Raw genomic sequence first — 13325 nt, forward strand, 5'->3', positions numbered from 1 at the left:
AATTCGTCGTCTAAGCCTAAGGAATTTACTGTAACTCATACCGCAGTGGCACATAAAATTTTACTTTCATCAAAGCACTGTGTCTCCGGAATGAGTCATAGCTCAGTAATAGGGAGCACGGGCAAAATAACTTTGTTAATGTCCCATTTTCTTTCTTTCTTTTTTTTTAAGATTTTATTTATTTGACAGAGAGTCAGCGAGAGAGGGAACACAAGCAGGGGGAGTGGGAGAGGGAGAAGCAGGCTTCCCGCCAAGCAGGGAGCCCGATGCAGGGCTCAATCCCAGAACTCTGGGATCATGACCTGAGCCGAAGGTAAACGCTTAACAGCTGAGCCACCCAGGTGCCCCTAATGTCCCATTTTCAAGTGGACACAGGGGAATTTGGTTGGGGAGAAGAGATACAAGGGGTGAGGGAAATACTACCAGAAATGTTGACTGTCCAGCTATGGAGTAACGTGTAACTGGACCCGGTGTCCTTTGCTCTGTGCGTAGGTCATACTCCATCAGGAAGGCCACATGGACGACGGGTTAACACTACAGAGATGCCAGCGCGAGGAGTCGCAGGCTGCTCGGATCATTCGGAACACGACAGCTTTATTCAGCCAGTTTGTAAGGTACAGAAGCGCCTTTCCTTTATCTGTTAGTTTCTACTCAGTGGACATCAGATCCCACCTACCCAGCCTGTTTTAATACTATAGGTTTTCAGGAAATTATTAAACACCAGCAAAGAGTTTTCCCACAGAGAGCTTGGGACTGAATCTTCTTTCTTAGGAGACGACCTCCTCCCAGCTTCACCCTTTGCCCAACAAATGCTTAAGCCCCTTGGTGACTCAGGTTGGAGTCAGGAACACCCAAGGTCTCCTCCCGAAGATTAAGAGTGCCTGGAGCACTTTCAGTCCCTTCTGTATTAGTGCGTGAAGAGGGGAGAAATGGATCCATGCCCTTTGTGCTATTTAGAAAAGCTTTCCCCATCATTCAGAATCCTTGCTATGGTTTTGATCCAAGTGGATTCGCATTTCTCAAAGTCTTAGGTTACCCACCTATGGCTGGGACTTAAATGGGAAAAGTAACTGAACTGCCTGTTTGGATCATAATCCCCTCAATGCCTTAACAATGCTGCCAAAGCAGAAGGCTGTGGATTGTGTTCGCCAATTACCATGAGAAACGGATTCTGTTGTAAACAGTGCAGTTTTCCAAGTCATCCTTCTTTTGTAGGAAAACACCTCTAAAGCGGGGGGGGGGGGGGGGGGGGGAAGGGCTTAAATTGGGTGTGTGGATTTGCATGAAATGAGAAAAAATTTTTATACCTTTACTTTTCCTGTTGGAATACTGTGATCCAAGCTACATGTGTTAGTTAGGATATAGGCTAAGCTGTTGTTTCTGTTCAAGATACATTTATTTCTCATTTCACTAATAGTATAGGGTAGGCCAGGTTGGGCAACTGAGGCTCAGGTTCCTTCTATCTTGCTGCTCTGAGATCGCCTACAGTTTCTTAAAGTGTCTGCCTGGACCGGCACAGTAGCATCACCTGGGAACTTGTTAAAAATGCACGTTCTCAGGTTTCACACCAGACATACTGAATCAGACACCTGGGAAGTGATACCCCAGGAAGTCGTGTTTTGATAGGCCCTCCAGCTGATGCTGAAGCATGCTAAAGTTGACAAACCACTGCCCCGGAATAGAGGGTAGTTTTGTTTTGTTTTTTTTATTTTTTTTAATGATTTTTTATTATATTATGTTAGTCACCATACAGTACATCCCCGGCTTCCGATGTAAAGCTCGATGATTCATTAGTTGTGTATAACACCCAGTGTACCATGCAATATGTGCCCTCCTTACTACCCATCACCAGTCTATCCCAATCCCCCACCCCCTCCCCTCTGAGGCCCTTAGTTTGTTTCTCAGAGTCCATAGTCTCTCATGTTTCATTCCCCCTTCTGTTTAACCCCCCTTTCTTTATCCGTTTCTTCCCCTACCGATCATCCTAGTTCTTATGTTCCATAGATGAAAGAAATCATACGATAGTTGTCTTTCTCTGCTTGACTTATTTCACTTAGCATTATCTCCTCCAGTGTCGTCCATGTTGCAGCAAATGTTGAGAAATTCGTTCTTTCTGATAGCTGAGTAATATTCCATTGTATATATGGACCACAGCTTCTTAATCCAGTCATCTGTTGAAGGGCATCTCGGCTCCTTCCATGATTTGGCTATTGTGGACAATGCAGCTATGAACATTGGGGTGCATATGGCCCTTCTCTTTACTACGTCTGTATCTTTGGGGTAAACACCCAGTAGTGCAATGGCTGGGTCATAGGGTAGTTCAATTTTTAACTTTTTAAGGGACCTCCACACTGTTTTCCAGAGTGGCTGTACCAACTTGCATTCCCACCAACAATGTAGGAGGGATCCCCTTTCTCCACATCCTCTCCAACAATTGTTGTTTCTTGCCTTGTCTATCTTTGCCATTCTAACTGGCGTAAGGTGGTATCTCAGTGTGGTTTTGATTTGAATTTCCCTGATGGCTAATGATTTTGAACATTTTTTCATGTGTCTGTTAGCCATTTGTATGTCTTCATTGGAAAAGTGTCTGTTCATATCTTCTGCCCATTTTATGATTTGTTTATTTGTTTCTCGTGTATTGAGTTTGAGAAGTTCTTTGTAGATCTTGGATACCAGTCCTTTATCTGTGGTGTCCTTTGCAAATATATTCTCCCATTCCGTGGGCTGTCTCTTAGTTTTTTTGACTGTTTCCTTGGCTGTGCAGAAGCTCTTTATCCTGATAAAGTCCCATAAGTTCATTTTATCTTTTATTTCTCTTGCCTTTGGAGATGTGTCGTGAAAAAGGTTGCTCTGGCCGATGTCATAGAAGTTGTTGCCTATGTTCTCCTCTAGAATTTTGATGGATTCCTGTCTCACATTGAGGTCTTTCATCCATTTGGAGTTTATTTTTGTGTATGGTGTGAGAGAGTGGTCAAGTTTCATTCTTTTGCATGTAGCTGTCCAATTTTCCCAGCACCATTTATTGAAGAGACTGTCTTTTTTCCACCGGATGTTTTTTCCTGCTTTATCAAAGATTAGTTGCCCAAAGAGCCGAGGGTCCATTTCTGGGTTCTCTATTCTGTTCCATTGGTCGATGTGTCTGTTTTTGTGCCAGTACCATGCTGTCTTTGTGATCACAGCTTTGTAGTACAGCTCGAAATCCGGCATTGTGATGCCCCCAGCTTTGTTTTTCCTTTTCAACAGTTCCTTGGAGATTCGGGGCCTTTTCTGGTTCCATACAAATTTAAGGACTATTTGTTCCAGTTCTTTGAAAAATGTCCTCGGTATTTTGATCGGGATAGCATTGAAAGTGTAGATTGCTCTGGGTAGTATGGACATTTTAACTATGTTAATTCTTCCAATCCATGAGCATGGAATATTTTTCCATCTTTTTATGTCTTCCTCAATATCTTTCAAAAGTGATCTATAGTTTCTAGCATATAGGTCCTTTACGTCTCTGGTTAAGTTAATTCCAAGGTAACGTATGGTTTTTGGTGTTATTGTAAATGGGATGGATTCCCTAATTTCTCTTTCTTCAGTCTCGTTATTCGTGTATAGAAATGCAACTGATTTCTGGGCATTGATTTTGTATCCTGCCACCTTACTGAATTGTTCTATAACTTCTAATAGTTTGGGAGTGGATTCCTTTGGGTTTTCCATATAGAGTATCATGTCATCTGCAAAGAGAGACAGTTTGACTTCTTCTTTGCCGATTTGGATACCTTTGATCCCTTTTTGTCTTCTGATTGCTGTTGCAAGGACTTCTAGTACTATGTTGAATAATAGTGGCGAGAGTGGGCATCCTTGTCGTGTTCCTGATCTTAAGGGAAAGGCTTCCAGCTTTTCCCCATTGAGAATAATGCTTGCAGTAGGCTTTTCATAGATGGCTTTTATGAGATTGAGAAATGTACCCTCTATTCCTACACTCTGAAGGGTTTTAATCAGGAAAGGATGCTGTATTTTGTCAAATGCTTTTTCTGCATCAATTGAGAGGATCATATGGTTCCTGAGTCTTTTCTTGTTGATATGATGTATCACGCTGATCGATTTGCGAATGTTGAACCACGCTTGCATCCCAGGTATGAATCCCGCTTGGTCATGATAGATAATCCTTTTAATGTACTGTTGGATTCTATTAGCAAGGATCTTGTTGAGGATTTTGGTGTCCATATTCATTAGGGAAATTGGTCTGTAATTCTCCTTTTTGGTGGGTCTTTGCCTGGTTTTGGGATCAAGGTAATATTGGCCTCATAGAATGAGTTTGGTAGCTTTCCTTCTGTTTATATTTTTTTAAATAGCTTTAGGAGAATAGGTATTATTTCTTCTTTGAATGTTTGGTAGAATTCCCCAGGAAGTTTTTTAAAGATTTTATTTATTTATTGGACAGAGAAAGACACAGCGAGAGAGGGAACACCATCAGGTGGAGTGGGAGAGGGAGAAGCAGGCTTCCCGCCTAGCTGGGAGCCCAATGCGGGGCTCCATCCCAGGACCCTGGGATCATGACCCAAGCCGAAGGCAGACACTTAACAACTGAGCCACCCAGGCACCCCTGGCATAGAGGTCTTACGCTTGGCAACACATTAGATTAATCCGGAGAGCTTTTAACACCCTTATGCCTTGGTGGCATCTCATACCAATTGCATTAGAATTTCTGTGGTGGTGGGGGCGCCTGGATTGGTTAAGGGTCTGATTCTAGATTTCGGCTCAGGTCGTGATCTCAGAGTAGTGAGACCCCAGCTCAGAGTGGAGTCTGATTGAGATTCTTTCCCTCTGCCCCTCCCCTGCGTGCACATACACACTCTCTCTCAAATAGATAAATCTTCTTTAAAAAATTAAAAAAAACAGATCTCTAGAATTTCTGTGATGGGATTCAAACACCAGCTTTTGATTAAAGCAGGGGATTCTAATATTCAACACCACTGAGACCAACTGTCCTGGTATGTTTTCTTCATCTACATGATCAAAATATAGCTTGCTAACATCATTTCTCACATCTGTGCTGCAAAAAAAGGGGGGGTGGGGTGGGGGGAAGAAATTGGGAGTGGTGGAGGGCAAGTGATTTTTTTTGTTTAAAGATATGACCTAGAAGTATATCGCTTTTTCCTGTACTCGACTAGCTAAAAACAGTCACATGACCAACGTAGCTGCAGGGAGATTGAGAAATATAATGTCTGGTTATTAGACTGTGTTCCCAGTACCACTCAGGGCATCCCATTACCAAAATAGAGAAAAGAAAGCAGACAGTGAGGTGTTCTTGCCACAGAATGACTGGGACCTGCACGACAACCATTCCACTACCACTGGTTTCCTGTGATCCCCAAAGTACTGCTTCCTTTCTCTGCCACATTATGTCCAGATGTGCTCCCCTTCTTCAGAGAAAGGGTGTTAGAATGAATAACTTGGTACAGGAATTAAAAGATGGCTATGTGCAAACATGAGTTTTTCATGTACTCTGGACTAGCACCAGGACCATCTCCCCGGAGGTTGGATGGCTTTATTTATTTGGCTCTCAGTTCTCTGAAACACTGCCCTTGTGCAGACGTAAGACCTAAAACCGTAAAAACTGGGGAAGAAAACATAGGCTTAAATTTTTATGACCTTGAATTAGGCAGTGGATTCTTCAATATGACACCAAAAACAGAAACAACAAAAAGTACATAAACTGGACCTGATCAAAATTAAAAACATTTTTGCCACCAAGGGCACCATCACGAAAGTGAAAAAACAACCTACATGATGGGAAAGAACATTTCAAATCATATATTTGATAAGGGCTTCTATCTAGAATAAAGAACACTTACAACTCAACCTTAAAAAGACAAATGGACCAATTTACAAAATGGGCAAAATTCTGAATAGGCATTTCTCCAAAGAAGATACGCAAATGGCCAATAAGCATATGAAAAGATGGTCAATGCCATTAGCCAGGAGGAAAATGCAAATCAAAACCGCAGTGAGAGAACATTTCACTCCCACTTGGATGGCTATAATTAAAGAGACTTAATAAGAAGTGTGAGACAGGATGTGGAGAAATTAGAACCTTCGTACACTGTTGGTGGGAATGTAAAATGTTGCAGCCATTTTGGAATACCGTCTGGAAATTCCTCAAAAAGTTAAACATAGTTACCGTAGGACCCAACAGTTTCACTCCTAGGTTATATACCTGAGAGATATGAAATATGTCCACTCAAAAACTGGTACACCAATGTTCAAAACAGCATTATTCATAATAGCCAAAAAGTGGTACAACCCAAATGACCAACTGACGAATGGATAAACAAAATGTGCCATATTTATACAATGGAATACTACTTATCCATAAAAAGGAATGAAGGACTGATATGGGCTATTTGTGGTAGGCTTCTATTTATATGAAATATCCAGAATAGGCAGTTCTATAGAGACAGACAGTAGATCAGCGGTTGCCTAGAGCTATGGTGGTTGTAGGGGACAGGGGCAGTGACTGCTAATGGGTATGGGGTTTTGGTGGAAGCTGACGAAAAAGTTCTAAAATTGATTAAAGCAATGGTTGCAAAACTATAAATATCCTAAAAACCGTTAAACCACTCAATTGCACCCTTTAAATAGATGATTGTGTAATATATGAATTATATTTTAATAAAGCTATTACTTTAAAAAGTCAGTGGGAGTTACATACCTGACAGTGGGAAAATTATTTTTAAACAGCTTTATTGGGTTATAATTTACATATCATTAAATCCATCCTTTTAAGTGTGCAACTCAGTGAATTTAAATAACTTTACTGAGCTGTGCAACCATCACCATAATTCACTTTTAAAACATTTCTTTCACCCCAAAAAGATTCCTTATGCCTATGGCAGTATGTATTAGTTCCCACGCCCAGCCTTAGGCAGCCATCATCTAGCTTTGGTCTCAATTTAATACATTTATAAGTTAATTTATACAATATATTGTCTTTTGATCCTGGCCTTTTCCCCTAGCATTACATTTTTGAGGTTCATCCCTATTGTAGTACATAATGGGGCTCTGTTCCCTTTTATTGCTGAACAGTGTTCTGTGTATGTATATGTCATATACATACACATATAATGTAGGTATGTGTATATATGTAATTGTGTGTATATGTGTGTGTGTATATATGTGTGTGTGTATATGTGTGTGTGTGTATATATTGTGTATGTGTGTGTGTGTGTGTGTATATGTGTGTGTGTATACATATATATACATACTCACACACGTGCATACATAGACCTATCTGAGACAGGCAAGTATAGATATACCTCACGTTCTGTTTGTCAGTTGAGGAACAGTGGGGTTTTTCTATCTTTGCTTATTATCAGTATTGGTTCCGTGGGTATTTGTGTAGAAGACTTTGGATATGTATTTTCATTTCTCATGGGTAAATACCAGTAAGTGGAATTTCAAAGTCATATATAATTTGTTTAACATTCATATGTATTTTTTTTAAAAAAAGATTTTATTTGAAAGAGAGTGAGCAAGAGAGAAAGCACAAATGGGGGGAGGAGAGGGAGAAGCAGACTCCCTGCTGAGCGGGGAGCCCAACCTAGGGCTCATTCCCATGACCCCAGAATCATGACCTGAGCCAAAGGCAGATACTTAACCAACTGAGCCACCCAACTGCCCCAACATTTTTCCATTTTTATGATATAATATAGAAAGCATAGCATTTATCATTTCAACCAGTTTTAGGTGTACCATTTAGTGATGTAAACTAAATTCAGATTGTTGTAACAATTATCACCACTATCCATCTCCAGAACTTTTACATCGTTTCAAACAAATTCCATACCCATTAAACAATAACTACCCTTTCTTCCCCCCCGCCCCCACCCAGCCCCTGGTAATCAGTATTCAGCCTTTCTATGAATTTGACTAATTTAAATGGAATCATACAAAATTTGTCTTTTTGTGCCTTGCTTATTTCACTTAACAAAGTCTTCAAGGTTTGCTCATATTGTAGCTTACGTGTCAGAATTTCATTCCTTTCTAAGGTTGAATAACATTATAGCATATGTAAACACTGCATTTTGTTGATCCATTCATCCATCACTGGATATTTGGGTATGTTTAATATTTTAGGAAACTGGAAACCCTCTTTCCAAAGGAAATAGGCCATTTTACATTCCACTCAGAAATATATGAAGTTCCAATTTCTCCAAACACTTATTGTCTGACTTTTGATTGTAGACATTCTAGTGGTTATGGAGTGATATGCCATTATGGTTTTAATTTGCATTTCCAAAATGACTAATGATTTCGAATATCTTTTCATATGCTTATTAACTATTCATATATCTTCTTTAGTAAAATGTAATCAAAGCTTTGCCTGTTTTTTTTTTTCTGGTTGGGTGGTTTGTCTTCACACTGAAGTTTGACAGTTCTTTGTTTCTTCTGGTTGCAAGTTTTTTATTGATTCTTGATTTGCAGATATTTTCTCTTAGTTTATGGCTTTTCTTCTCCTTTTCTTAATGATGTCCTTTGAAGCACAGAAGTTTTAATATTGGTGAAGTCCAAATTAACATAACTTTTGTTTCTGGATTGTGCTTTTGCATGTCCTGAGAGTTCTTGACCAATCCAGAGTCACCAAGACCTTCTCCTGTGTTTCTTCTGAAAGTTTTATAATTTAAGCTCTTACATTAGCTCTATGATCCATGTTGAGTCAATTTTTGGATACGGTCTGAGGTAAGAATTGAAATTCTTTTTTTTTTAAGGGGATCATGTAGATACCTCACTATCCTTGCACGATTTATGGGAAGGCTATCCTTTCCCCCATCACATTGCCTTGGTACCTTTGTCAAAAGCCAAGCGACCATAGATTTAAGGGTTTATTTCAGAACCCTCAATTCTATTCCACTGGGTTATATATCTGTCATTATGCCAAACCAACATTGTCCTGATGAACATAGCTTTGTAGTAAGTATTGAAATCCGATAGAATCCTCTAGTTTCGTGCTTTTTTTCAAAATTATTTTGGGTTTTCTGGGTCCTTTGAATTCCCATATAAATTTTAGGGTGAATTTGCCACTTTTGGCAAAACAGCTTGCCAGGATATTGTTAGAGAATGCATTGAAACTTTAGATCAATTTGGTGGGAGAACTTTTATTATACTGAATCTTCTAATTCATGAATATAGAATGTCTTTCCATTTATTTATTCTTCTTGAATTCCTTTCAGCAAGATTTTACAGTTTTCAGTGTTTAAGTCTTAGGCTTCTTCTGTAAAATTTATCCCTAAGTATTTCTGATGCCACTACAAATGGAATTGTTTTCTTAATTTCTTTTCAGATTGTTCACTGCATACAAATACTGGAGGAATAGAAATTGAGTTTTTTAAGTATCAATCTTGCATCCTGTGACTTAGTTGAAAATTTTTATTCTAGAGGATTTTTTTTTGGTATGGATCTTTATCTACATACAGAATCATGTCATCTGTGAATAAACAAAGTTTTATTTTTTTTTCCTTTCCGATGTGGATGCCCTTTCTTCCCCACACCGCCCCCCTCCATGATTGCAGGGGCTAGAACATCCACTACAACATGAAAGCAAAGTGGAAAAAACAGATCCTTGTCTTGTTCCTATCTTAGGAAAACATTCAGTCTTTGGTTATTAAATATGATGTTAACTGTAGGGTTTTGTAGATGCCCTTTATTGGGTTGAGGAAGTTCTCTTGCACTCCTAGTTTGTTAAGAGGTTTCTTTTATCTTGAATATGTTAGATTTTGGCAAATTCTTTTTCTTTGTCTATTGAGATGATCATATGGTTTTGCCCTTTATTAAAATAGTTACATTAGAAGACGTTAAATTAACTGAGAATAGGGTGTTTAATCTTTATTAGGTTGAATTGTCTGTTTCTCCCTCAGTTCTCTCAAGTTTTGCTTCATGTATTTTGGTGTCTGTTGTTGGGTGGTTATGTGTTCATAATAGGTCTATCTTCTTGATAAATTGACTTTTATAATTATAAAATGTTTCCCTTTTTTCTCTATGAACATTTTTTATCTTAAAGTCTGTTTTGTAGAGCCACTCCAGAGGTCTCACGTGCAGATTATGGTTACTGTTAGCTTGATATAAGTCCTTCATTCCTTTTACTTGCAACCTGTTTGTGTCTTTGAATCTATAGTGTGTCCTGTAGAGAGCACACATTGAATCTTTTCTTCTAAATGTACTCTGACAGTCTCCTCCTTTTATTGGTGTGTGTAATCCATTTATAGATAATGCAATTATTTAAACTGTTGGATTTATGTCTGCCATGTTGCTATCTGATTTTTATATACCTCATGTTCTGTTTGTTTCTCTCTTCCTCCCTTATTGCCTTTTTTGTGTTAGAAATTTCTAGTCTACCATTTTAATTCCTTTGCTGAGGTGTTTTTGTTTTGTTTTACTACTTTTTTGAGTTATATTCTTAATGGTTGTTCTAGGCAACTTGGTATATATTTAACTTGTGATACTCTATCTCAAATTAATACAACTTAACAAGTAAAATAAAGCAACTTTGCTCCTGTATTCTATTCTTGCCTTCCTCCTTGTGATAATATTGCCATGTATAACACATCCTCCTTTATTATAAGCCCAGAAATGCAGTTTTACAATCATTTTCTTATTTCTTTTTTAAATAAAAGAACAAAAGAGAAATGAATATATTTATACCATATTTTATATTTATCTACATAATTACTTTTACCAGTGCTCTTTATTCCTACATGAGGACTCTAGTTACTATGTGGTGTCATTTTCTTTCAGCCTGAAGAACTTCCCTTAGTATTTCTTACAAGGCCAGCCTGGTTGCCTTGTAATATTTCTTACAAGTATTTGCTGATGGACCTGCTTGCGGATTAGATCACACATTCAGAGTTCAAGCAGTTTTAGGTCTGTCCTGGATTTTGCTTTCTGATTGCCCAGAACCTCACATTCAGCCAGAGATATAGCTCCATCCGTCTCAGTCCTTCCTGAGTACGTGTGTGGCCTTGCTTATGGCCCGCCCCACCCTGGTAGAACTTCTTCTGTCTGAAGCTAGAGGAAGGCATGAGGACAGCCTTGGGCTGAAACACCATAGACTCATACTTTTCTTACCAAGGCTCATTATTTTTTTAAATTTTTTAAAAGATTTTATTTATTTGTTTGAGAGAGAGCACGCACAAACAGGGGGAGCCGCAGGCAGAGGGAGAGAGAGAAGCGCCCCCCCCCCCCCCCCCCCCCCCCCGGGNAGAGCGCGCATGGGAAGGCGGGGCAGAGGAAGAAGGAGAAGCAGACCCCCTGCTGAGCAGGGAGCCTGACACAGGACTCCATCCCAGGACCCTGGTATCATGACCTGAGCCGAAGGCAGACACTTAACTGAGTGAGCCACCCAGGTGTCCCACCAAGGCTCATTATTTAAAAAAAAAAAAAAATTTCTCAATTTGTTATATGCCTTTAGTCAATTGCAAGAGTCCTAAAGCAATTGTTTTGGATGATTTTGCCCCATTTTATCATTATTTTGTGGGAGAGAGGATTTCCTGAGCTCCTCGATCAGCTGTTCTGGACATTCCCCCTTCAGTGGGGGAAATTCTTGATTCTCTGAGCCACAGGATGTTTTAGAAGAAAGGAGAACTACTGAAAAATAAAACCATGCAGCAGGGATGGGGGCTGCAAAAACCACAGTCCTTGAATTTTGCAAGAGTTGGGAAGTGAAAGATAAAAAAAATAATTTGTAAGTAGATTCTCCTCTCCAATCTTTTTTGAGAAACCAACAGAACACGCTGTGTACAATGGAAACCAGAAGGAGGGGGGTGGCCGTCTGGGAAAGCAAATTGAAGTTAAATGAATAGGGAAGGAAGAAGAAAGAACAGTGAGGAAGAAAGGTTAAAGTTTGCTTGTGCTGTGTCATCATCCTCTGGGCAGTTGCTGGGAGCTGTCCGATAGGACACATGAACGATGTGCGAGGTGAGGGAGTCTCAGAAATCCTGCTGACGAGTCGACATTATCCAGCCGTCCTGAGTTTCACCTTAGAACGGAAACAATACATAAATAATTGTGTTATGGTAATAGTGTGGTAAATAGAATCCGCTGAGATCTTGAATCAAACAAAAGAAGTCCTTGCGAAGATCTGAGAACATAATGGGGCAGTGGCTGAAGTGGGAAGTGGAAAAAAGCTGGGATGAGTGAGGTACCATTGCAGTTCGGTCTGAATCGAGACGCCATCTTGTCCCTATCCTGGGTACATCTGAGTCTCTTCCTCAAGGTTCTGGAGTAGAGTGTGAGCACGATGAAGCCATTCCGAGGTCGTGTCTGTGTCCCCACTGTCCCTGGTGTCAGGCCTGTGGGTGGGGTGTGTTCTGTTCTGGAAGGAGGAGTCCGCCTTAGTCCTGTGGAAAACTATTATATTAAGATGTTCTGAAGGGACAAGATGAAGCAATCTATCAATGAGAATCCACAGAAAATTAGGCCCAGAAGGGCCCTGGCAATAAGAGATCGTACCTTTCCTATTTTCCAGGTGGGAAACGAAGCACAAGGGGCTTTGAGGCATCCAAATGTCATCGGTTCATGGCAATGACTATAACTTGGGTTTTCCAGCCCCCTGTGTAGTTGCCCTTTCAAACTGCAAAAATGCTAAAAGCCTCTTTTATCTTTTCATCTTTTTTTTTTTTAATCACACAAAGATAATTCTTAGTCACTAGTGAGCATTTCCGGAGCACCTCTCATGGGCCAGAGCACACACTGGTGAGAAGGCCCTCCCTGCCTGTGATCCACTGGTGTTCTGTCCTCATTGCATGCACTTGGCATTTTCGTATGCAAAATTGGAATTGTTACTTTGTAACCTGAGTGTTCTTAGGGCTTGTTAAGCCTTTGCTTTAAGCCTAGGTAAATCTTTTCTTAGCGTGTGTCCAGATTAATAGGTAACCAAATAGGCTGTAAAAGCAGAGGAGAACTCCTTAGAAATTGACCCAAGGAACAGCCCTGATGTTATTTATACATTCAACCAATTCTGAGTCCCCTGGGCAGTGACGCAGTTTCACAGGGGATGGGTCCATTTCCCCCTTCCTCCTCTTAGCCTTTGCTCTCCAGAAGGCTCACCAACGTACCCGTCAAGGGGGTGGGAAAATGAAGGCTTGTTTGGCCATCTGTGGAGGTTTGTGGTCTCTATGTATTGACAGGATTTAATTATGAGACTTTTTGGAAAACTATGACAGAGTCAGACAGAAGCACACATTCAGGATAGGAGGGCCACAACAGAGACAGCAAGAGAGATGGTGGGAGAGGTAACACTGAGGAGGGGACATGAAGGCAGAGAGGAAGGATGTCAAGAGATGGGG

The 13325-nt window shown here is 40.1% G+C and overlaps 1 protein-coding gene across 1 annotated transcript in view; it reads left to right on the forward strand.

Moving 5' to 3' along the window:
• RYR3 (ryanodine receptor 3) overlaps positions 1 to 13325 on the forward strand; it is a 541796-nt gene that overhangs the window by 273661 nt on the left and 254810 nt on the right. Inside the window, exon 12 of the mRNA XM_034661206.1 lies at positions 493 to 614. Coding sequence (XP_034517097.1) covers positions 493 to 614 — 122 coding nt within the window. The remainder of the gene's footprint in view (positions 1 to 492; positions 615 to 13325) is intronic.

This window comes from Ailuropoda melanoleuca, chromosome 5 (genome assembly GCF_002007445.2).
Source record: "Ailuropoda melanoleuca isolate Jingjing chromosome 5, ASM200744v2, whole genome shotgun sequence".
Taxonomy (NCBI): Eukaryota; Metazoa; Chordata; class Mammalia; order Carnivora; family Ursidae; genus Ailuropoda; species Ailuropoda melanoleuca.